Source organism: Equus caballus, chromosome 20, assembly GCF_041296265.1.
Source record: "Equus caballus isolate H_3958 breed thoroughbred chromosome 20, TB-T2T, whole genome shotgun sequence".
NCBI classification, from domain to species: Eukaryota; Metazoa; Chordata; class Mammalia; order Perissodactyla; family Equidae; genus Equus; species Equus caballus.
In genome coordinates, this window is record NC_091703.1 from 53,913,751 (window position 1) to 53,940,040 (window position 26,290).

Here is a 26,290-nt window from a genome sequence, read left to right on the forward strand (position 1 = left end):
TGGAGTCGTGACTCCACCGTCCTCCTGCCTTCCTAGTTCATCACGGTTTGCAGACCTCTGTCGCTGTGCCCGCACCATGGGCCTCAACCTCTTCTATAATCCCACTGGCTTGGGTCCACTGCAGGTTTCCTGTCCCTCATCCTCTGAGGTCTCTGCTGTACTGCACCTCAGTCTATACCACCCCCTGTATGTTTTGTGTTCGATTTCTCTTCATGGATATTTGAGGAAGAAGTTGGAAGAGGCTGCAGCAGGGCCACCACCTGTTTGCCATTTCAGTCGGGGCTTCTGAAAACAAGTCTATGGGGTTGCTGACATTAAGGCCAGGACTTAGTGAGATTTCTATGGAGGGTGTTTTGTATGCTCTTCAGATCCCACCATTGGGTAGTGCGTGCTGGGGGGCCCCGTTTTCCCAGCCACTGCTGCTGGCCCTCGCTCTTTTTCTCCCTCCTCACTGGATTACCAGGCATTCCAGGTAACGCAACACCATCTTGTTATCTGAGTCTATACTGCTGCTAGGACATCACCTTGTCAAACCTGTCAGAAAAAAGAATTCCAGGCAACTTCTAGGCCCGTTTCTCCTCTTTCACGCTAAGGCATGTTTGTATTTTGAGTTGAGATATCGTTGATTTATAACATGACATAAATTTCAGGTGTACATCATTATATTTCAATTTCTGTGTGGGTTACATCCTGTTCACCACCTAAAGACTGATTACCATCCGTCACCATACACATGTTGGAATCACCTCTTTCACCCTCCTCTCTCTCTCTTTCCCCTCTGGTAACCACCAACCCAGTCTCTGTCTCTACATGTTTGATTTTTGTTGTGTTTATCCTCTGTTTATGAATAAGATCATATGCTATTTGACTCTCTCCTCTGACTTATTTTGCCTAGCATAATACCCTCAAGGACCATTCATGTTGTTGCAAATGTCAAGAATAAATCTTTTTTAAGGCTGAGTAGTATTCCATTGGGTATATATATCACCTCTTATTCATTCCTTTGTCCGTTGATGGGCACATAGGTGCTTCCAAATCTTGGCTATGATGAATAAGGCCTCAATAAGCATAGGCGTGCATATATCTTTATGCATTTGTGTTTTTGTGTTTTTGGATAAATACCCAGAAGTGGAAAAGCTGGATCGTATGGTAGTTTTATTCTTAATTTTTTGAGAAATACTGTTTTCCATAGTGGATGCACTCCCACCAGCAGTACGTGAGAGTTGCCTTTTCTCCACAGCCTCTCCAACACTTGTTATTTCTTGTCTTGTTAATATAGCCATTCTGACAGGTGTAAGGTGATACCTCATTGTAGTTTTGATTTGCATTTCCCTAGTAATTAGTGATGTTGAACAACGTTTCATGAGCCCATTGGCCATCTGTACATCTTCTTTGGAGAAAGGTCTGTTCAATCTTTTACTCATTTTTTAATTGGGTTGTTAGTTTTTTTGTTGTTGAGATGTATGAGTTCTTCACGTATTTTGGATATTAAGCCCTTATCACATATATGGTTTGCAAATATCTTCTCCCAATTGTTAGGTTGTCTTTTCGTTTTGTTGATGGTTTCCTTTGCTGTGCAGAAGCTTTTTAGTTTGACGTAGTCGCATTTGTTTGTTTTTTCTGTTGTTGCCCTTGCCTAGTCAAACATGGGACTCGAAAATATGCTGCTAAGACCGATGTCAAAGAACCTAGCGCATAGGGTTTCTTCTAGAATTATTACAGTTTCAGATCTTACATTCAAGTCTTTGATCCATGTAAGTTAATTTTTCTGTGTGGTGTAGGATAATGGTTTTCTTTCACTCTTTTTGCCTGTGGTTGTCAAGTTCTAATGCTCATTTTGGGGTGTCCCTAATGGGAGAACTGTGGGATCCTGAGCTGATACAGCTAGGGCATGGTGCCAAAAGCAGGAGAAAGCAAAGAGAGGGAGCCCCAGGGCACCAGGGGTGGTCTGAGAGGAAATCCTCAGAGGGTTCAAGCCCTTCCTGGCCCTGAGACAGTTGCAAGAGCTGCTCCAGCAGCCCCATGCCCTACATTTGAGAAGCTGCTCCTACAGAGTTCAGGGGCCAAGGGTTCGCTGCTGGATTAGAAGAAAACTGACAAGTCATCCTCTTATCACAAAGAAACAAGTTAATATGTTCCTTTGCAAGGTTGGCAACTAAGAAATTAAACACAAAATTTCAGGACTTTTGCAGTCTCTCTGCCGGTCAGTGGGGCGTGGCTTTTTGATGAAACTTACTGTAAGGTTTTCATGAATTGGATGGAAGGACAGAGGCAGATGAGAAACCTCTGCAGCGAGCAGAGCAGGAGCTCATGTCAGTAGTGAGCAAGTGGAGCTCTGGAATACTTTCATATTAGGTCAAAGAGAAAACACAGAACACCTGAGTAAATGTGAATTTCAGAGAAATAATTAATAATTTTTTAGCATAAGTATATGCCAAACATTGTATGGAACAAATTTATGCTAAAAATTATTTATTGTTTCTCTAAAACTCACATTTCGCCAGGAATCCTGTATTTATCCGCTAAGTCTAGCAGCCCTATTTGTGCACTTTTGTGTCTCTGCCACACTCAGATCAGCCTTCTAGCCTGTGGGCCTTTGCACATGCTCTTTGCTCTGATTGGAGTCCTCTATCTTGAGCTACAACTCTATTTCCCCAATTATGTCATTTCTCACATTATTTTGATCCTATGTGTTTAATATCAGTTTCCCCACAGACTGTGAGCCCTACAAGTAGGGCCTTCATCTTGTTTTCAGTCAAGTCCCCAGGGTCTAGCACAGCCCCTGCACATATTAGGAGCACATTAAATAATATAATTTTTAAACTTATTGAATGGAAACTTTCTGGCAAATATAGAAGGAGAGAGAATAGTCTTACAAACTCCAATGTACCCATCTTCTGCTTCAGCAGTTGTCAATAATCTTTTTTCATCTGTTCCCTGCAGTGGGTTCTATGGTGGCCTCCAAGAAGATAGGTCCATGTCCCCATACCTGGAACCTGTGAATGTGACCTTATTTGGAAAAAGGGTCTTTGCAAATGTAATTGAGTTAAGGAAGTTGGGATGACATCATTCTGGATTCTCCTGGGGGGCCCTAAATCCAATAACCCATATCCTTATAACAGAAGACAAGAGCCAGACACAGAGGGTGAGGCGAGGTGAACATGGAGTCAGAGGTTGAAGTAATGTGTCCGTGAGTCGAGGAAGCAAAGAACACAGAAAGTCCCCAGAGCTGGGAGAGGCAGGAAGGTGCCTCCCCCGGAGCCTTTGGAGGAAGCGAAACCCAACCGACCCCTTCACTTGGGACTTTCAGCCTCCAAAAGTGTGAGAGGATGCTTCCCATAGTTTAAAGCCAGCCAGGTCGAAGTAATTTGATATAGCGATGAGGAGAAGCCAATATACCCTTCCATCTACTGCCCACAACCACGGGATTATTTTGAAACAAAGTCTAAACAGCATGTTCCTTTACCTATCAATAACTGAGTGTGTCAATCTCTACGAGGTAAGGACTCATTTTCTACACACGAGCACACTATTCTCCTATCACACTGAAGTTTTTAAAAAATTTCTTCATTTCATTAAGAGTTCAACACTGTCATTTGCCCCAAGGTCTCATGAAGCTCTCTTTACAGTTGATTGATTTGCATCTAGAACCTGGCAAGGCCCACACACTGCATTTGGTGACAGGAATAAACATATTTTGAACACGAGGGGAATGGGCACAGAAGTCAGGCAGGGGGGAGTGTGGGGGAATTGTGAGGAACTCCCAAAGCCCAGACTCGCACCCTTAGGTCACTGAGGTGGGCGTGGAGCTCTGCATGGTGCTCTCGCTGTTGGGGAGGGAGCCTGGGGACCCCGCAGAGCGCTGCCCAACACCAGGAGCTCACAGGACGATGGAAGAGGCAGTGACCTTCAGGTCTCTGAGAGGTTCATGAGCTTGGTGGGGGCCCAGAGGAGAGCCCAGCTCCCCCTGGGAAACTCCGAGGGCAGGAGCTGAGTGTGGCCAGGGCGAAGAAGCTGGCAGGGCAGGGCTGGCAGACAGGCCCAGGCAGGAAGGCAGGAGGCCCCGCCTTGCCAGGGAGTGTGATGGGGCTGGAGAGCTGTGGGAGCAGGAGGTGAGGATGCCACACTGCAGGCGATGGGAGTCACTGAAGGAGTTCAAGAAGGGGTGAGACTCAGATCTGCACTTTAGGAAACACTCTGGCTGTGAGCAGAGAACAGACTAGAGGGAGGTGAAGCCTCAGGCAGGAGCCCTGGGTCTGTCTGCTCCCTGCCCCACCCCCCACTGTGGGGACCCTCACACTCAGGCCAGGAGAACTCAGTGTGCCAAAGCCCACAGTTTCGGGGAGAGTCTTACTCATTGGCCCTGGGGATGGCTAAGCTGGAAATCACTTCTAACCCAGGCGCTAGGGCCCAGAACGATGACTTTAGACACATTCGTTTTTATATAATTCATGCAGACAGTCTGGGCCTTGGAAGCCCGGGTCTGAGGGACGTTCAGTGAACTGAGAGGGAGGCTCATGCCCGGGGCCCACAGAGCATTAAGCCGCAGAGCGATGACGTGCCAGGGCTCATGGACGGGACGGGACAGCAGTGTCCCCCAGAGCAGAGCTCGGGTCTGTTTTGTTCTTCATTCCTTCCCCTCAACCCAGAACATGAAAGAGTCCATAGTAGACATAACAGCTGCTCAAAAATGTAAGAAAAACATTTTTACAGTTAGAAGAAGAATGGCTCTCAAAGGAAAACAAAAATCTCTTCCGCCATTACCGACAAAGGTAGCTGTTTACTGTGAACACCTGAGAGTGTCAGATACGAAGTTCTGCACTTGACTCTCGGGTGGCTCTGTGACAGAGGTTGTATGACAAAGTCTGGAAAAGATCAAGGAGACCACATGATCTATGTTGTCCTTTTTTATTTCATTTTCATTCCAAAAAAGAGACAGGATAGAAAGAGATTAAAAATCTGATTTCATATTTGATCCTAAAGAAAAAGATATAACTAAATCTGTTCATAGTAACTGTTATATATCTACCATTAAAACTTGGGAATAATGTATTGGCCCCACAATAGTCAGGATCTATATTTAGATCAAGCACTTCATTGTTGGAAAACTGCTGAAGATCACTCCTGCATGTGCCGGGGGCCAGGCCTGCTTTATTTTAACTGGAAAATCTCCTTTACTTTTGCTAAACATTTCTCATCCATGGGAGGCTTCCTCGGGCTGCCAGGCTGCAGAAACTTCTTCACGGTGGGCAGGTTGCTGATTCTGGCTTTCAGGGCCTGCAATACACAAGAGCACAGCCTCAGAGTGGAGGCAAAGACCAAGCCCGTCATTAGCACAAGCCAGGGAATCTGAGACCCTCCTAGACGAGGACCACCTGAGTCTCCTCCATCGGCACCAGCAGGAGGCCGGGAACAGACATCCCATGAGACATGACGATAAGAGCAAGAAAATCCAGCTCAAGTGCATTTTCTTCCCTGTCTTCTTCCCTACACACTAATCCTGTGGATTCATGTCTCTTGGGCAACACAAGAAACAGTAATGTGTCTGCGCAACATCAGGACACATAAAGTCTCCAGTGAGGAAAGGCAAAGATACAGGAAAAGTGGGCAGGACCTGAAGACAGGAAATATAAAAGGTAAACCATGAGGCCAGTCAAAACCAATTTGCCCACCAAGGGAGAGAGAGAAATGAGGAGGGGGGCAGACTGTGCGGAGAGAAACACAATGCGTGAACGGAGGAGCAGGAGCCGAGGGGAGGACAACTGCTCACAGACTCAGGTGTGGAAGGAGAAGGACACTCCTGGGTAAAGGGAATCACAGAGCAAAGAGGACAGAATCCGTAATAGAACAGAGGCCTGGGAGAGAGGAGCTGATCCTGGGTGCCTCTCATTGTAAAAGACAAATCATCCTCTTGGGGCAGCATCCACTCAGATTGCTTTGACATAAGGAGATTCTTCTCATGCCTCAGACCAGGGCCTAGGAGCTAATTTTGGAGACGGGAGGGCAGCAAAGGCCTGGACAAGAATGGGGACCCAAGAGACCAAATATTAGATTCCAAGAGGAGAAGTGTGGGCCTTCCATCTTGAGGGCTGTGAAAGAGATCACCTTCAGCAGAGGGAAGTTGGCCAGAAGGCGGGGGTCAATCTCTTCGACGTAATAGATAAGTTCGACCAGGTGGATGTCAGCCCTGCTCAGCCTGTTGCCAACCAGGTAGTCTTGTCCGTGGCTCTTTAACACCTGGCGAATTGGAGGAATCGCATCATGAACACAGGCACAGGCAGGCTGGGCCCCCTGCTCCTCCCAGCTCTCTCCAGCCCGCTCTCCCTCCTCTGCTGCCTCACTGGGTGGATGTGGAGCTCCAGACCTTCTCCACCGGCCCTGAATCCCTGACACAGCGGGAGGAGTGGGCTCTGCTGTTCTTCCCTCACTCCGCAGTTGAAGCTCAGGTTACCATTTCTTTTTCCCCTTCCCAAGTCTCTGGGGCTCCCTACTTGCACCTTCCACCTGGGACAAGGGCTTAGCACTTCCATGCCCTGTTTCTTTCAGTCTCACAACCTATACTGTGCAGCCCTCAAACTTCAGGACATGGCTCTTCATGTGTCTTTCTCTCTTTCCACACTTTTCTTTCTCCTCCCTCCCTTGGACAAAGTCTCCACCTTCATGACATCCTTCCTCAGTCCTCAGCAGACTATTTCAGAGTCTACCTTTCTCCTCTCGTCTGCTCTCCTCATTTCCTGGTCTATCTCTCTGGGACCTGAAATAACCCCGGTTTACCTTGAACTCACCATCCCCTTACAACACTGGCTCTGACTCCTACCCGACCTGTGTCTGTCAACAACATTGGTGGAATATGTTCTAATTTGCCTGCTGAAGTGACTAGGTGTGACTGCACTGATGTCTGCATTTGCTTTAAAATGCAGCAAAAATTAAGGTACTTGCTTGGAGGAGAGAAGGATGGGGACAGATATGATTAAGCAAACATCATAATAAAAGGTTAATTTTTGAAAATAGATGATGGGCAATATGAGTTCATTGTACACGTATTTCAAGGTTTAGTAAACTTTGAGTTTTTCATAAAAAATATTGCAGAAAATATATGATGTTTATTAAAAATATTGCAGACATATGAAAATGACAGAGAAAGAACATGGCACCACCAAGTAAATATCATAACATTGTGGCAAATACCCTTTGACACTACGTATGCATATAGAAGTATGGATAAAAAATGAAGAATATAATGAAGCATCAAACGCCATGTTGTACTGTGCGTCTTTCATTTATTTCGTCACAGGGCTCTTTCATCTCAGAGGATAGATGTCTTCGAACTGCAGTGACTGAGGGGCTTGTCACCCTGTGAACGTGCTAAACTCTCAGCACCACAACGGCCAGGAGAGCGGATTTTCTGATTACTATTAAATTCCTGACTCCTTGATCAGAATCTGACACACCAGCACTGAATGCACATTTGTTGAACGAATGAAAGAATGATTTGATGCTTTATTTTTATGTAAGCCTCCTGTATCTCTTATGATCATTTTTTGGTTCCTAATTTTTATTTAGCATGATACCAGGTAGTTTTGATGTTGAAATGTTCTGCTTTACCTTCAAAGAGAAACATTAGGGAAGGGAGGTATGATGTGTCATGATGGAAATTTATTTCCTTAGTTTGCATGACTTTCCTCAAAAATCTGAGAGCCACGGTCCCCAAAATTGTCGATTATTTTCCCTTCACACCATTTCATCTGTCACTTCCTCTCCATCCCTCAGCCCCCATCTCTGCATAGATACATCTCATCCATTCATCCATTCCCTGAAACTCTACAACATTCTCCTGATGGACAGCTGGTCCCATGTCACCCTTCATAATTTGCCAGAATACTTTCTGATGTACTGTTTCATTGCGTTCCTCCTGGAGCACAAGCCCCTGTCTGGTGTTAGCAGGATCTGCTCCCGTCTCTAGGGGGCTCCCAGAGCCTTCCACAGCCCCAGCCTCATGACCACGAAATTCCAGTGAATACGAAATGCTAGATTGGGCCCTAGTAATGTAAAGTTTTGGTGAAAAATTATAACTTGGGTGAAAATGGCACAGTTCCTCCTCACAGTGGATTTTTATAAAATGCCTTGAGAGTCAAGATGCTCCACTAACTAGGATTCAGGAAAGCTGACTGGGAGTGAAGGTCCTTGTCCCAGGAATGGCCAGTTCTCTTTTCCTTTCTCCTCTAATCTCAGCGCCGCCGACACGCTAAATAGCTGACTCACTTTTTCAAATGCAGGGAAATACCGATTTGTTGTGCTCTCTTTGATCTGGGTAATCTTGGCACCTTTCTCATCAGGTGGGGTTATGGGCAAAAAGATGAACATTTCATTCAAATCTGCCATACCTTCTATGTACATATCAATCCTGAAAGATAAAAATGACCAAATTGTCAAATGCCTCCTGCCTTAGATTTTATAGTTGAAAAATGGAAAAGAATGGAGCATCAGGAGGTGGCAAAGGAATTCACCTCAATTGGCTGCATTTTTATAGGCCAGTCATTCACCTATGAGTTCTCCCTGATTTTCACATTTCATTCTACAACAACCTTGCGAGGTAGATATATGTCTAAAATTTTTGTTATATGCATGACCAAACATGAGGACCGAGAGCATCGGTGACCTGCCCCAAGTCACAAGCATGAGAGACATGAGTGGAATCACTGCAAGTAATCACTGAGACCCTAGCTAGGGTTTGCCAGCTCTGCTGGGTTTGCTCTGTGCACAAACTCAGTGTGATTCACACAGTCAAACACCTACCACCTAACTCACCTCCACAGGGAGTCCCTGGCACACCTGTCTCAGCCATGTCCTTCTCTGTCTCACTCTGTTACACTACCCAGACCCACTGAATGCCCAGTGTTTGCATCTTTCAATGATTTCCCATAGAACATGGTTCCACAGCCCTCTCCATGTACTGTTGTCCAACGCACACCATGTTTGCATTTCTCGAGACCAATCCTAAAGTATCCCCTGAAATTGTGTAATTGTTTAGACACTTCCCAACAGTGCATATGCCAGGTTTCTTGTGTGTGTTACAGACCAGGCTTCCTATAACAATGTTTTAAAAATAAAAGTTTTCTTGATCTATAATTCTGCTGCCACAATGTCATCTTTTTCAAGTGTACAATTTTGTGATTTTTTTAGTAAATTCACAGAACTTTGTACCATCAGCATGCTCTGATAACAAAATATTTTCATCCATTCAAAATGAACTTCTATGTGGGTCAGCATTCATTCTACATTCTTCCCTCCCTCTGGCCCCAGGCAACCACTCAACTACTTTCTGTTTCTATGGATAGGAATGTTCCAGACATTTTGTAATACGGAATTATACAATAAGTGCCATTCGTGTCTGGTTTTTATATGTAACCTAATGTTGTGAACCTAATGAACCTAAGTTCATCCGTGTTGCAGCCTGCATCAGAGCTTCATTCCTTCTCATGGACAGATAACATTCCACTGCATGGCTGTACCACACTCTGCTCATCCAGTCATCACTTTTATACCGTTCCCATTTTTTGAAGACTATAAACAACACTTATGAACAATTGCGTACAAGTTTTAGTGTTGATATAATTTCAGTTCTCTTGCGTACACGCCTCATAGTGGAATCGCTGAGTCATATGGTAACTCTATGTTTAACCTTTGAATAACTGCCCCAGTTCTGCACATGGTTTTAATTTTAATCATGTGGCGCCATCACAACAGAGAAGAGTCCCCCTGTTATGGTCTTATTGAAATAATCTGCTGCTTCAATCTTGTATCAAAGTGCTCGATGTAAACCTGGCATCTTGGGCTCAACATCTGCTAACCCTTGTCATATGGCCCATCCATATCCCTGGGTGAAAGTTAGGTTTGTGGTCATCATTCTGGTAAATTCTGGAAGATGAGCATCAGCTTCTTTGGGTCCTTCTCTTCCCCAGGCTAATCCTCTATACCTTCAGACACTTTGTCCCTCATCTCTAGCTGTGGGCTGGTGTCCAGCTCATAAAGGTCTGAACACCTGGAGACATGACTCCACCATTCTCTTGGCTTCCCAGGTCATCAGGTTTGCTCTGCCACTGTGCCCTCCCCGTGGGCCGCATCCTCTTCTATCATCCCACTGGCTTGAGTCCACTGTAGGTTTCCTGTCCCTCGTCCTCTAAGGTGTCAGCTGTACTGGACTTCACTCTACACCACCGAAGCCATGCTGCTGGTGGTCATGATCCCCCTGACATGGTCTTGGTCCCTCAGGGAAGAACTTGAATTATTCCTATTAATTGTGGATGAAACACAGGAAAAATACCGCACAGGGCTCTCTCCTTGGTGTCTCTCCCATAGAGGTTGTGTTTGGCGGCGATGTAGTTGAGAATGGCTCTGCACTGCACCAGCTTCATCCCATCGATTTCCACCATTGGCACCTGCTGGAACATCAAACTCCCATCTTTTGAAAGAAGAAAAGGAAAAGTAGAGAGCAATGTTTTGAGATTCACACTTTCAGGATGAAAAACTGTTTGTTGAAATGACTGAATAGATAAAAGGAAACAAAAAATTATTACCTGGGAGTATTGGAAGGAAACGGCATTTGTTTTTAGCTCCCTGTAATCCTTTTTCTTATCAATCTGCCTTTTACTTTTAACCTATTATTTCATTAATTTTTTTATTTCCCTTTGAGACACATGGTATTCTGTGTATTTTTCATGTTCGATTTCTCTTCATGGATATTTTAGGAAAAGATTGGAAGAGGCTGCTGCAGGACCACCAGTCATTTGCCATTTCAGTTGGGAAGTTCCCAAAAAAAGTCTATGGGGGACCCGGCAAGAGGCCAGGACTTAGTGAGATTTCTACGGAGGGCGTTTCCTATGCTCTTCAAATCCCACCAATGGATACTGTGTGCTGGGGAACCCTGTTTTCCCAGCCACTGCTGCCGGCCCTCGCTCTCTCTCTCCCTCCTCACGGGCTCACCTGGCATTCCAACTACATCAGCACCCTCTTGCTATATGAGCCTAGAAACTGTTGGGACATCACCTTGTCAAACCATCAGAAAGAAGAACTCCAGGCAACTGCTGGGCCTGTTTCTCCTCTTTCACTCTATTGCACATGCCTCACGGCCTTGCTGGGAGGTTGTGGGATCCTGAGCTGGTACAACTCAGTGGTGGTGCAGAAAAGCAGTAGAAAGCAAAGAGAGGGATCCACAGGCACCGGGGCTGGTCCTAGAGCAAATGCTCAGAGAGTGTAGCCTTCCTGGCCCTGAGGGAGTTACCAAAGCGGCTCACAAAACCCCACCGTGCACATTTGAACCACTTTTTTCCTTTCTGCTTATCTCCTGGTTCCCAGCACACACACAGGCAATGCCTGGGATTAAAACCTCAAGTTATAGCTTCTTCTAGATCCTCTCATCAGAGGAATTTACATACTTGGTCTTACCATTTCTTAGTTTTTCCAAGTCTTTTGAAGTTTCCATAAATTTCTCTTCGAACTGGAAAGGAGAAACAGTAAATGAGTTCTTGTTCTTTCATTCCATACCATTAAAGAAGTTTACACTTGAATGGCCCCTGTCTGGACATAATAAGCAAAAGGAAGATTTCTGACTTGGGAGGGCACACAGGGGCGTGTCTTCAGGGCGACTGGAAATTTAGATTAGAGCCATTGAGGAAAGAGCACTGGTGGCAGCAGGTAACAGCTCATTCTTGAGGTTGCAATTCACCTCCACCCTGTTTCCACCTCTGTGGATGATCCTGGTCATTGGGGAGGGGGATATCACGGAGGGAAGGGACTGGGAAGTGCCTCTACTTATGAGGTTTCAGTATCTCAGGAAAGCCTGTCCATCCAGGTGAGATCAGGACAGTACATTGTATGTCCCCAGCAAAGAGTACACCAAGGGACAATGGCTGTCTCAGATCCTGCCACCAGGAGCCTCTGCTGTCATTGACATCACTCCATCCCACGAGTCCCCACTTAATATAACATGAGTCCTGGTTGCTGCACAGCTTTAACTCTTTCAACTCAGAATTTCGTCCTCTGGAAAATACTGGACACATTTGACTAGAATTTCCAACTTAAGGAAGCAAAAAGAGTTCTCAAACTTTTTTTCTTTGTATCCATGAATCTTTGTTTCTGATATGCCTGCCTGGGTTTGAATATCATTTCTTACATGTAGTGACCTCCTGATGTTGCACACGTCACCGAATCTCCTCGTGTCCTCCTCTATATAATCAGTATAGTTATGGCACCTACGTTATAGGCTGGTGTGAAGATTAAATCTGTAAGGTATGCAAAGGCCTTTAAACAGTACCGTGTATACACTAAGTGCTCAATAAACATAAGTTGTCAGGGTTTTTATAGATGGTTTTGTTTCATCATACCATCCTTTCTTTTTAATTAACGCCACCAAACATTAGTGAACCTCTACTCCGTCCTTGACCTACATTCGGAACTTAGACCTTGTTGTAGATTCTCCTTCTCCTGAGGCAAGTCTCTCTGGTTCGAAGGGCTGCTGGCCGTAAGGCTGACCAGAGGCTCTGAGTGCTTGTGGGGTTTCAACACAAATATGAAAATCAGTAACTATATGATCATGCAGTTTACTTAATCGGCAGAATCGACCAAACCAAAAGTCAAAAGAGACCGATGTCAAGAAAATAGATCTCAGCATTGATGCGATTTGGTTCCAGTCTTGCGTCTGCCTCACGGTAGCTGTGTGATCGGGGCACAGGCACTTAGCATCTCCAGGCCTCAGTTTCCTCCTCTATCAAATGCAGGGAGAACATTTTCTTAAGCGGAACACGTTGTGTTAAAATACAGATTACAGGACCCATGCCACACACACCAAGTATAACTAGTAGTGCTGTTTCCAGTGGCTGCTATGGTTTAAAGGGTTCTTGATGGTGAAAAGCTTGGGAATATGAGGAATTCTAACTTGTCCAGTGGAAGCGTTTATTGTGGATCCACATGGCTCCACAGGGTCTGACTACAGAGATAGTGAGGTGGGGGCGCAGCAACTCCTAAAGCACCCAGTTCCAGACAAACATAAGGGATAGTGGCTGGTCATCAAGGGAGGGCGGCCGAGGTGGGATGGGGTTGGCTAGTGAGACGGTGTTTGTGAGGCTAACGGAGACGGATGGGATAGTGAAGACCAGCATTTGGGCACAGAGAACCCAGAAGCCCTGACCAAGAGCCTCTGGTAAGTCCTGCCCCACCCCCTCTTCAGTCAAGCTGATGCAGAAGAGGAAGCCTGGGATGCGCTCAGCATCTCCCCTACCTCACCCTCCTGTGGTGAACTCATCCTGCCCAGGGGCTCTCAGCACATCCCTGAACCCCAAGGCTGACCCTGGAGTACAGTGAAAATTGATTTATAGAGAGAAAACGACCTGGAAGGGCACTATTTGGATGTTTCATGTGCTCATTCTTCGTGAAATTGACAGGTCCAGGCTAAAGTCCCATGCATCTGTGAAGCCATCTAGAAAATGTAATCCCAAGGCTTTGGTAAACATGTCATTATCAGGCAGAAGGGAGGCCACTAGAAGTCCCTGTCACAGGACACCACCTCACCTGGAGCCCTCCTTTTCTGCTCCCACCTGAGGGACCAGATCTCCTGAGTCTGTCCATGACTCCTCCCCAGGAAAACCCTCCCTGAGTTGCTGCTGCCTCTATCTGGACTGAGAAGTGTGTTTCTCAGTGACACCTCTAGAGGGCAGCACTCAATAGAGTCCCAGGAAAATCTACCAGGTTTCCACAGGAACTATGGCATTTTGACACTGTCAATCCTTGGGTGTCCTCCTAGATGCTCCCTCCTCCTTTTAATCACCTCCTTACTTGTGTGCAACCTCAGTGGAACATAAGCTGTCTGAGGACATAGCCCCGTGTCTGTCTTGTTCATCCATGTATCCCCAGGACCTAGCACAGGACCTGGCACTTAAAGGCACTTGACAAATCACTGCTGAGTGAATGGTAAGTCTTTCACAGGCATTTTGGTAAAATTGCTCCTCCTCATATTTCTGGTTATGTCTTAACTTTAATTATATTTTATTCTAATCTGATATATTCTAACTTTTTACTATGTTAATTTCTATCATGCATATAAATAAACAGAAAAGTATATTGATCCTCCTTGCGCCCTTCACCCAGTAGTAATAATTTTCAACTTAAGCCAGTCTCCTGTCACCATATGCCCACTGCTCTCCCTCTCTTGTAATAATTTGAAGCAAATCCCTCATATCATATATTTCATCTTTAAATACTTCAATGTGTATCTTTAAAACATAAGAACTATTTTAAAAATAACCTCAGAACGATATCACAGCTAGAATTTAACAAAAATTCTTTAATATTATGTAACGCGCAATCACGTTCATGTTTCTAATTATTGCACAAATGGCATAAATGATATTTTACACTTTGTTTAAATCCAAATCCAAATAAGGCCACACATTGTGGTTAGTTCCTTAACTTTATTTTAATTGTTTATGCTCTTTGATGACAAGAAGTTTTAATAATGCATAAGGTCAAATATGTTCATCTCTTAATAGTGATTAATTTTTATCAATGCACAACTCTTGACAGGTCATTTAGTGAGAATAGTCTCCTAGCTCATGGGAGAAAGGACTTCGATAGTCACTTATAGATCCAACTTAAGACGACTGAACTCAGAACCAACCTCTACTCCAGCGGCAGCCAGGAGCCATAGGATCGAATCCATCCGGCCTCGTCCATCGTAGTAGTGCAGCTTGGGCTTCCCTGCCATGTTGCAGTCTCCTGGGTTCTTTAAACCTGAATGAATGAATGAATAAATGAATGAATGAAACCATAGAGGCAAAAATGCTCTTTATGATACACAGTTCAACAGCACCAACAATGTTGAAGAAGTGTCTGCCTCCTTCATGGCAGAGTTGAAAGAGTCCCTGGAATGTCTTACATGACCCGAATTCTCACCTTCAGCAGCTGAGCCCAGGAAATTGCACCAAACCACTCTGCAGTCTCCACTGGGTGAAGTCTGGCAGTCTTGGCAACGTAACAGATGAGAGTCTGTGGTAAGGAAGCATGCGTGGGTGTTGGGGAAGGAGGAAGGATTAAAGAACTAATATTTATTGAAAACTTCCTCCTAACAATCCTGACCGAGTGCTGACCCCTTTGGATACATTATATCTTTAATCACCTAGCAGCCCCGTGAAATAGTTGTCATTATCTCCATTTTTCAGCTAATGGAACCAAGGTTCAGTGGTTAAATGACACGCCCACAGTCACACTTCAGATACTTATGGATGTGAAAATCCAGCTAAGAACTAAAGGGAGGGCAGGGCTGGAACCCACACAGATGCAGGCCCTGGGAGCCTGTGAGGGCCTTGAACCAAACGGCTTCCCTGACAGCGAGGAGGCAGAGGGAGCAGAGTTAACACCACATTTGTTCCAGAGCTGGAATTAGGGCTCAGACTCGCTGAACTGTAGCTCAAAAGATCCTAATTCTTTCCACAGGAGGATGCTGTTTCCTTCCTTTTTCTTTTCTCTATTTTTTTTTTTTTTTTGCAATGTTAGATTCTACCTTTACTTGATGCATTATATAATCTAGAAAAATGATGTTACTGCATTAACTTTACAGTACATGGAATGTAACTAACATTTGTTTGATCTCTGTCATACAATGGGCAAGATCCAAAATTTACCTTCATTTATCCTACAAAAATCACCTGAGGTGCAGTCTTTATTATTCTCATGTTACAGTTTTGGGATATTCAGGTTTCTAGAGTAACTTGCACAATGTAGGTGGTGGATCCGATTCACACCCACTTCTTTGTGAAACCAGCAGAATAAGCTGTTCCCTTTATCTCTCCTCCTTTGAACCCTAAGTAAATTGGTATTCATTGATCAATGAAGGATACCCACACAACACAACAGGACTCCTGAGAGACCCACACAGCTATACATCTGAAGGCAGATGGACTACCCCTAGGGAGGTGATGGAGACAGGTGAGCACTCTCCTGACCCCCAGCAGCCCTGTGCACGCATGAGACTGCTTTCACAGCTGGAGCCCATAGTACCACTGCAGCCCTGAGTGTGAGAGTGAACCCCAGCATAACTATGGAAGCAGGTGACTGCAGCCCTGAGCCCCCATGTAATCACTTTCCTATTCAGAGGAAGAGGCCATTGTTCAGCTGCATTCCCAAGATGTGTCCCAGGCTCAGACAGACACACCTGCAAATGATCATGCCAGGCTCAGAATACACAGCTCCTGTCCTCCCTCGCTGTAGTCCTTGGGAGTCTCCCAGGCTTGGACAACATGAGGAGACCCACCTACCAAGCACAAGGATGGGTGCAACCTAGGAAGAGGCATCAGCTAATCTAGATCCCCAGATGAATGATTTCCCGGATACTGCAAACATCCATAATACAGCCGTGGTCCTGAATGTGGAAGCTCATCTTACTAGGACCATGGGAGAAGGCAGTAGCAGCCCTGAGCCCCTGCAGCTTCACTTTCCCATCCAGTGAGAGAGCCCAAAGTGCCAGTGTGGTCCCAAGGAGTGGTCCAGGCTCAGACCCAATGGGGAAGCCCTGCCCACCAGGCACAGTGGCTGGAGCCACCTTAAGAAGAGGCAGCGTGGATCTACACACCTGGTCAAATGACCTCCCAGCTGCCCCAAATGCCAATAGCACTGGGGCAGCCAAGAAGGCAGGAGCATGCCTCAGCGGGACTTTGGGAGCAGGCAATGGCAGACCAAAGCCCACGTATAATCACTTTCCCATCTGATGGGAGAGCCCACAGTGACGCTGCAGTCTCAAGAAGTGGCCCAGGCTCGGACAGACACAGTGGCCAGGGATCATGCTGGGCTCAGAATACACAGCTCCTGTCCTCACCCAGTGGCAGCAGGTGGAATCTGTGACCAGATACTACCACTATTCGAACGCACAAATAAACCCAATCAAATAGGATGAAGAGGTATCTCAATACTCCAGACCAGAAGGAAAAGCAAACACCAAGAAATCAACTCTGAAGGCACACAAACTTACAATATGAATGACACAGAATGCAAAATAGCTGTCATAAGAAAAACCCCCAAAGAGTTAGAACAAAACTCAGGAAGACAGTTCAATGAAATCAGGAATAAAATTAATGAACAGAGGGAATTCTTCACAAAAGAGATTGAAACTATAAGGAAAACCAATCAGAAATGTTGGAGATGAAAAACACAGTGAATGAGATCAAGAAAAATTGAGAGTCCTGAAACAATAGAGCTGAAATCATGAAGGAAGGCATTAGCAATTTAGAGGACAGAAATATAGAAATGCTGTACGTGGAGGAGGAGAAAGAACTAAGACCAAAAAGGAATGGAGAAATTCTGAGAAATATCTGACTCAATTGGAAAACACAACATAATGATTATAGGCATTCCAGAGGGAGAAAGGAGCAGAGAGCTTGTTCAAAGAAATAATAGCTGAGAACTTCCCAAACTGGGGAAGGAGCTGGAATTACAAGGAAAAGAAGCTCACAGAACTGCTAATTACGTCAATGTATAAAGACCTTCTCCAAGGCATATATTAGTAAAACTGGCAAAAGTCAATGACAAAGAAAAAATATTAAGGACAGCAAGGCAGAAGAAAATAACCTACAAGGGAACCCTTGTCAGGCTTTCAGGCTCTCAGCAAAAACCATGAAGGCTACGGGACAGTGGAATGATATATTCAAAACTCTGAAAGACAAAAAGCTTCAGCCAAGAATACACTATCCAGTGAAAATATCCTTCAGATATGATGGAGAAATAAAAACTTGCCCAGATAAACAAAACCTGAGGTAGTTCAGCACAACCCCCATTCCCTAGAAATGATCAAGAAGACCATCATACCTGAAAAAAAAGAGAAAGACTGACAAAGCCTTGAGAAGGAGATAAATAGGCAGAGAAAATCAGAAAATTGCAGCTCTCTATCAGAACAGGTTAGCAAACACTTAATTATAACATTCAAGATAAACAGAAGGAAAATATCAAGAATACCTATAAGTCACTTCATTTTAACCATAAACTCACAACACAAAGTGGAATAAGTTGTGACAACAATAACTGAGAAGGGGAAGAGGAAAGGGATGGAAATTGCTTAGACTAAGGAAATAAGAGGCTATCAGAAAACGACTATTTCATCTATAAAATCTTTTATACAAACCTCATGGGAACCACTAAAAGATAATCAGAACAGAGACACAAATGATAAGTAAAAAGAAAACTGAGAAAACCATCATCGAGAACCACCAAACTGAATTGGCAATCAGAAATACACAGGATAAGAAACAAGGAAAACAAGTGATAAAATGGCAGCATTATGCCCTCGTATATCAATAATCACTCTAAATATAAATGGAGTGAATTCTCCAATCAAAAGACACGCAGTGGCTGGATGGGTCAAAAAACAAGACCCAACAATATGCTGCCTCCAGGAAACACACCTCAGCTCTAAAGACAAATACAGGCTCAGAGTGAAAGGGTGAAGGATGATACTCCTATCTAATGGCAAACAGAAGAATGCAGGTTGCCATACTTATATCAGACAAAGTAGACTTCAAGAAAAAAAGGCAATGAGAGACAAAGAGGGACAGTATATAATGATAAAAGGGACACTCCACCAAAAGGACATGACACTTATAAATATATATGCATCTAACACGAGAGCCACTAAGTACATAAAGCAACTATTAAGAGACCTAAAAGGAGATATTAACAGCAACACAATAATAGTAGGGGACCTTAACACACCACTCACATCAAGGGATAGATCATACAGACAGAAAGCCAACAAGCAAACAGTGGAATTAAATGAAAAACTACACTAAATGGACTTAATAGACATATATATATAGAACACTCCATCCAAAAACAGCACAATACACATTCTACTCAAGTGCACCTGGAACATTCTCAAAGATTGACCATAAGTTGGGAAACAAGGCAAGCCTCAATAAATTTAAGAAGATTGAAATCATATCAAGCATCTTTTCTGACCGTAATGTTATGAAACTAGAAATCAACCACAAGAAAAAAGCTGGGAAAGTGACAAATAGAGAGAGATGAAACAGCGTGATACTGAACAACCAATGGATCATTGATGAAATTAAAGAGGAAATCAAAAAGCATCTGGAGAAAAATGAGAATGAAAATATACCATACCACCTCACGTGGGATGAAGCAAAAGCAGTCGTAAGAGGGAAATTCATAGCAATACAGGCCCACTTTAACAAACAAGAAAAATCTCAAATAAACAATCTTAATCTACACCTAACAGAACTAGAAAAAGAAGAACAAATAAAACCCAAAGTCAGCAGAAGGAGGGAAATAACACAAGTTGGAGCAGAAATAAGTGAACGGCAAACCAAAAAAAACAGTAGAAAGGATCAATGAAGCAAGGAGGTGCTTCTTTGAGAAGATAAACAAAACTGAAAAACCTTTAGCCAGACTCACTAAGAAAAAAAAGAAGGCTCAAATAAAATTAGAAAAGAAAGAGGAGAAGTTGCCATGGATACCATAGAAACATGAAGGATTATAAAAGAATACTATGAAAACCTATATGCCAACACACTGGACAATCTAGAAGAAATGGAGAAATTCTTAGACTCATACAACCTCTCAAAACTGAATCAAGAAGAAATAGAGAATCTGAATAGATGAATCACAATTAAAAAGACTGAAACAGTAATCAAAATCCTGCCCAAAAATAAAAGTCCAAGACCAGATGGCTTCTTGGGAGAATTCTACCAAACATTCAAAGAAGATTTAATATGCAGCCTTCTCAAACTATTCCAAACAAACTGAAGAAGATGGAACACTTACTAACACATTTTCCGAGGCCATCACCCTGATCCCAAAGCCAGACAAGGAAATCATAAAGAAAGAAAATTACAAGCCAATATCACTAATGAACATAGATGCAAAAATCCTCAACAAAATATTGGCTAACCAAGGCGCAGGATGTTGGTGTAGTGGTTAAGTTCACACACCCCATTTCAGGAGCCTGGGGGTTGCTGTTTCAGATCCCAGGCAGGGACCTACACAATGCTCATCAATGCAAGCTGTGGCAACAGCACATATACAACATAGAGGAAGACTGGCACAGTTGTTAGTTCAGCAACAATATTCCTCAAGCAAAAAGAGAAGATTGGCAATAGATGTTAGCTTAGGGCCAATCTTCCTCATCAAAAAAACAAATTTTTTGTCAAAACGAATACAGCATTACACTACAAGGATCATACACCATGATATAGGGAGATTTATACCAGGGATGCAAGGATGGTTCAACATCTGAAAATCAATCAATGTGATACACAACATTAACAAAATGAGGAACAAAAACCACATGATTGTCTCAATAGACACACAAAAGCATTTGACAACATCCAAAATCCATTTATGATAACAACTCTCAAAAAAGTGGGTAGAGAAGTGCCTCAACATAATAAAGGCCATATCTGACAAACCCACAGCCAACATCATACTCAATGGGGAAAAACTGGAAGACATACCTCTGAGAATGGGAACAGGACAAGGGTGCCCACTCTCACCACTCTTGCGCAACATAGTACTGGAGGTTTTGGCATGAACATTTAGGCAAGAACAAGAAGTAAAAGGTATCCAAATTGGCAATGACGAAGTGAAGCTCTTGCTGTTTGCAGATCACATCATTTTATATATAGAAAACCCTAAAGAATCCATCGGAAAATATTAGAAATAATCAATAACTACAGCAAAGTTGCAGAGTACAAAATAAACTTACAAAATTCAGTTGCATTTCAATACTCTAACAGCAAACTTAAAAGAAAGAGAACTCAAGATTAAAACCCCATTGACAATTGCAACAAAAGGAATAAAATATCTAGGAATAAATTTAACCAAGAAGGCAAAAGACCTATACAATGAAACCAATAAGACATTATTGAAAGAAATGGAAGATGACATAAAGAGATGGAAAGGTATTCCATGCACATGGATTGGAAGAATAAACTTAGTTAAAATGTCCATACTACCAAAAGCAATCTACAGATTCAAAGCAATCCCAGTCAGAATCCCAGTGACATTCTTCATGGAAATAGAACAAAGAATCCCAAAACTTACGTGGAACAAAAAAAAGACCCCGAATAGCCAAAGCGATCCTGAAAAAAAAGAACAAAGCTGGAAGCATCACAATCACTGACTTCACAATATACTACAAGGCTATAGTAATCAAAACAGCATGGTCCTGCTACAAAAACAGACACAGATCAATGGAACAGAATTGAAAGCCCAGAAATAAAACCACACATCTACAGACAGCTAATCTTCAACAAAGGAGCCATGAAAATACAATGGAGAAAGGAAAGTTTCTTCAATAAATAGTGAAAACTGGACAACCACATGCAAAAGAATGAAAGTAGACCATTATCTTACACCATATACAAAAATTTACCAAAAATGGATTAAAGACTTGAAGCGAAGACGTGAAACCTTAAAACTCCTAGAAGAAAATATAGGCAGTACGCTCTTTGACATCGGTCTTAGAAGGATCTTTTCAAATATTATGTCTACTTGGTCAAGGGAAACAAAAGAAAAAATAAACAAATGGGGCTTCATCAGACTAAAGAGTTTCTGCAAGGCAAAGGAAATCAGGCAAAAAAATGAAAGGCAACCCACCAAGTGGGAGAAAATATTTGCAAATCACAAATCCAACAAGGGGTTAATCTGCAAAATATATCAAGAACTCACACAACTCCACAGCAACAAAAAAACAACCCGATCAAAAAACAGGCAAAAGATATGAACAGACATTTTTCCCAAAGAAGATATACAGATGACCAACAGGCACATGAAAAGATGTTCAAGATCACTAATCATTAGGGAAATACAAATCAAAACCACAGTGAGATATCACCTTACACCTATTAGAATGGCTATAATTACCAAAAGAAAAACCAACCAGTGTTGGAGAGGATATGGAGAAGAGGGAACCCTCATACACTGCTGGTGGGAATGCAAACTGGTGCAGCCAACTATGGAAAACAGTTTGCAGATTTCTTAAAAAATTAAAAATAGAAATACCATAGGACCCAGCTATCCCACTGCTGGGCACTTATCCAAAGATCTTGAAATCAACAATCCAGAGGGACCTATGCACCCTTGTGTTCATTGCAGCATTATTTACAATAGCCAAGACGTGGAAGCAACCCAAGTGCCCATCGACTAAGGACTGGATAAAGAAGATGTGGTGTATATATATATATACAATGGAAGACTACTCAGCCACGAGACAAGACAAAATCGTCCCATTTGCAACAACATGGATGGACCCTGAAGGGATTATGTTAAGCGAAATAAGCCAGACAGAGAAAGACAAACACTATATGATTTCACTCATAGGTGGAAGACCAACAAAGAGAACAGATTAGTGCTTACCAGATGGGAAGGGGGTTGGGAGGTGGACACAAGGGGTGAAGGGGCACATTTCTATGGTGACTGACAAATAATAATGTACAACTGAAATTTCACAATGTTGTAAACTATTACAACATCAATAAAAAACCCAAAAAACACAGGATCTGTACCCAGATTGTCTGGATACAAATCCTGGCTCTACCATTTGCTGGCTGTGTGGAAAAAAAAGAAAAAACAACCTTTCCTGGTCAACAGAAAATGAGAACTAGAGAGATTCGATGAATTGCCAAAGGTCACACACGTATGTTCCCAGTTCGCACTCACTATCCAGCAAGTGTGTCTACCCTCGACAACAACCCAGGAAATAGCTTCTAATGTCCTATTTTAAAGATGAGGAAACTGGAGTTCACAGACACACAGCAGCTTCCCTGGGCTCAAACATTTGTACTGGGATTTCAGGCCACGTGATTTCAGGTTTCACTCCCTCGGGTGAGACTTAGGCTCTCTCTAGTCGTCTCTCTGAGACTCCTGTTTGGCTTTCCCATTCGGAATCCCCCACCAACTAATGGTTGAGGGGAGGGAGAGAGGGAAACATCCAATTCGTGAGTTCCTCTCTGTAGGCTGATTTTAGGGGTCTGATGAGAAGAAACATTGTTAAAAGTATGCCTTGCTTTATGTGACATCCTAAAACTTTACTGTGAGTAAATTGAGGACTAGCATAACTGCATTTAACCTTGATAAGGGAAAGGGCTTATGTTCCTCAAATGCATATGTGCATGATAATTCCAGGGGTAAACTAAAGGAGCAATGCTGGGGTGGTCCTGATTACAGCATTTCTTAGCAGAGAGAAGGGAGACTGGAGCCAAAGCCCAGCACCTTTCCTCATGAGGAACAGAGACCCCAGCATGTTGTTTCATCTCTGCACCACAATTTTCTCTTCATAAAACAGAGTTCTCTCTACTTTTGAGGGTTGTAGAGAAAGTTAAATGAGATAATGTACAGAAAAATTCATCATAGGGATCAGCAAATGCAACTTCCCTCTCGCTCTCAGGTCCTGGGAGATGAGTGAGTCTGAACACACCAGGGAGCATATGTGTCTGCTTTCTCTATCTGTCTGTCTATCTATGTACCTATCTCTTGACACATATAGTGCCAGTAGGAATAAGATTAGGCATAGAATATATATATATATATATATATATATATATATATATATATATATACACACACACACATATATACATATGCATATATGTGTAGAGTTTTTCTCAAATGTCATAAAAAGCCTGTTTGTATTTAGCTCGTGTGGAAAAACTGCTGATCTTCACAGATCACTTAACCTGGATTGCAAGAAGTTTTTGGCAAAGTTTCAGGGCTCTGGCATGTCATTAAACACAGCCTTGCGTAGCCCCAAATGTGGCAGATCCCTTGTCCTGCCCCTGGACACTGCACCCCACGTGCTTCTCTCCCCAGGCCCAACCCGCTGCCACTCACTCCCTGATCCAGGCACTCTAGACTCTGTCCTGTGCCTAGGCCCCCTGTGCATGGGTTCCAGCCATTGGAATGGGGGACCCACTGCTTGTCTCCCCAGCTGTTCTCAGCACTCGGGCGGGTCTCCCTGTCTACACTTGATGAAATGATCACGTCTCTCCAGTATCCTTTTGCTTACCTGGAAATGCACACATTCCACTGATCCTTGTCTAACACTTGTTTCTGGCTTACGTGTAGAAGTGTTTCCTTCTTTAAAGTTTCCTTCAAACTTCCTCAACCAACACTCCTTGACCAGTTTCCATAGCTAAGAAATGAGGGCTGGTCGGGACGAGATCCAAGGCTGATAAGGTCCCTGACTGAAAGGAGTTTAAGTCTTCTCAGAAAAACAGGTTTGTGGACAAGTGACAGAGCACAAAGGGCCCAGCAGGGACTTCACTTTGGGTGGTCCCAACTCAAGAATCACGAGTCTCACAGCCCAGCAAGTCAGAGCAAGGTGAGGAGGCTGCCAGGGGAGACAGCTGAGGGGCTGCTGCGTCTGCGCAGGGCGCTCCCTCCTCCCGGGCAGCATCCAGTCCCAGCTCCCTCCTCTCTCCCCACGGGGCTGCCTTCCTCCCCTGCACAGGAGGCCCAGCCTCATCCCTGTCACACTTGCTCTCCAGAGCATCTTGCCTGGTGCTTTTCCTCATCGCCATTGCTGTACCTTCTCCCATAGGTCCGAGAGCTTTCCCCGTGGGTTCTCTCATGTTCGGACTGCTCCAGGACTTTCACATCATCTCCCTGAGCCTCTCTGTCTCTCCTGTGTGAGAACTTTCTTTTTTTCCCCAAGATTAATACTTCGAGCATGGTTGACTCATGTTCTGACGTGAATGACTTGCCCCTTCTAACTAGGAGAATTCCTGTGCTTTTTAAGAACTCATTCTATGCCCTCTGATTACCTAGTTTTGCCATCGAGACCTCCTGAGTTAGAAAGTTTGAGAGGTCGTGTCATCCAGGGACTCTTAACTAGGGGTAATTTTGCCCCTCCCACCCCGGAGAATACTTGGCAATCTCTGGAGATGTTTTTGGTTGTCCAAGCCAGGAGGCGGGGTGCTACATCCGTTGGGTTGAGAGCAGAGATGCCTCTGATGTGGAGTGGGGCGATGCCTCGATGTGCACCTGAGTGCTTCTTATCCACCCTCAGTCCTTCTGCATTTTACCCAGCTCGTTTGTCACCTGCCATGTCATCCTAACTTACCCACTGACTGGATATTTAGTTGAAACTACCTTGTGGTGGATTGTGGTTAGCTCCTATAATGTGTCAGCTCCCCAGGATAAAGGTTTTTTGAAAAATACATTTTTGAACAGTAGAGTAATTCCTCTTTATTCATTTTCGCCTCTTATTCAACTCTCCGGCTTCCACCAGCACTTGGTGGAAGGAGATCCTCACATTGTGCTGTTTTTACAAGGACACAGTGAAATGAAAAGAAAAAGATAGAGTCCGGTGGTAATGAAATGATGATTTCTTTGAAACATGTGAACAAACCGTCACTGTAGATACCTTAAAGTTGTAAAGTTTGCAAATTTGAGGAAAATGTGTGTTAATACTATTCTCGAGTGCATTCCTTAAAACTAATTAAATGTACATTTCCGTAATAAATATTGTTTAATTAACAAGAAAAGGCAATGGACAGGACAGCTCCCCACAACAAAGCATTACCCAGCCCCCAATGTGAACCGTGCCAAGACTGAGATCATCTGTCCCCGCCATCATCATGGTTTGCCGTGAGTTGGTTGGACGCCAGAGAGAGAATGACGCTTGCCAGTCAGCTAATCCCAGCAGACTTAGCTATAATCTAGTTCTGCTGACATTCAGACTAAATTTGTTCCTGTTATAATCAATCTTAATTTTGAATTGTCACAGCATAGTTAGCATTACAACATCGCAGTTCACAACTGTCGTGTGTCGACTCCTTCTATGGAGAAAGGAACTTCAGCATAAACACCCACATTCTCTCTTGCACAGGTCATACTCTCAGATTGCCTAAAATGATATAATTCTTTTTTCTTCTCCTACTGTTTGTTTTTCTCATATCTGAATACTCATGCCTTAGTTTTCTAAAGTCTTCATTTTTACTTTTCTGTAAAGATGTATCCAACAGTAATTGAATAAATAACTCTTAAACTGACCCTAAGCACACCAAGAAGGCATGATGAGGGTCTAAAATTTTTCTGGTGCTGAGCCTACATTTTTGTGGTGCTTTAGATGCGAGGATGTGAGGTAAGGTATGAAGATTTATAAAGTCAGTACTTACCTTATTAAAGTCTGTCTCCCACTTGGCTCAGCAGCTCAGTGCCAGCCCCCCACAAGTTGACAAGCTGGTTTTATAATGGAATAACTCCTCCCACTGACACAGGGGGAGTTTGGTTA

General features: G+C 43.6%; 1 protein-coding gene across 2 annotated transcripts; it reads right to left on the reverse strand.

The window, feature by feature from the left end:
* Positions 1-4,889: 4,889 nt before the first annotated feature.
* Positions 4,890-26,269, reverse strand: LOC138919661 (glutathione S-transferase A2-like). 2 transcript variants are annotated; one of them, XM_070245670.1, is made up of 8 exons: positions 26,175-26,251; positions 14,947-15,039; positions 14,672-14,784; positions 11,446-11,497; positions 10,330-10,462; positions 8,263-8,404; positions 6,106-6,237; positions 4,890-5,277 (listed from the first exon to the last, which is right to left on the reverse strand). In XM_070245670.1, the coding sequence occupies exons 3-8, from the start codon at positions 14,756-14,758 to the stop codon at positions 5,152-5,154; spliced, it is 672 nt and encodes a 223-aa protein (XP_070101771.1). In that variant the 5' UTR covers positions 14,759-14,784; positions 14,947-15,039; positions 26,175-26,251; the 3' UTR covers positions 4,890-5,151. The 2 variants fall into 2 exon arrangements, with proteins under 2 accessions (XP_070101771.1, XP_070101770.1); XM_070245669.1 differs by lacking the exon at positions 14,947-15,039 and having other exon boundaries at positions 26,175-26,269.
* Positions 26,270-26,290: the final 21 nt, after the last annotated feature.

Coding starts and splice junctions, on each gene's coding strand:
- LOC138919661 (XM_070245669.1), bottom strand. CDS start 14,758: ATGGCAGGGAAGCCCAAGCTGCACTACTACGATGGACGAGGCCGGATG. Junction 11,498..14,671: donor TGGCTGCCGCTGGAGTAGAG/GTTGGTTCTGAG, acceptor TCTCCTTTCCAG/TTCGAAGAGAAATTTATGGA. Junction 8,405..10,329: donor GACACCAAGGAGAGAGCCCT/GTGCGGTATTTT, acceptor TTTATCTTTCAG/GATTGATATGTACATAGAAG.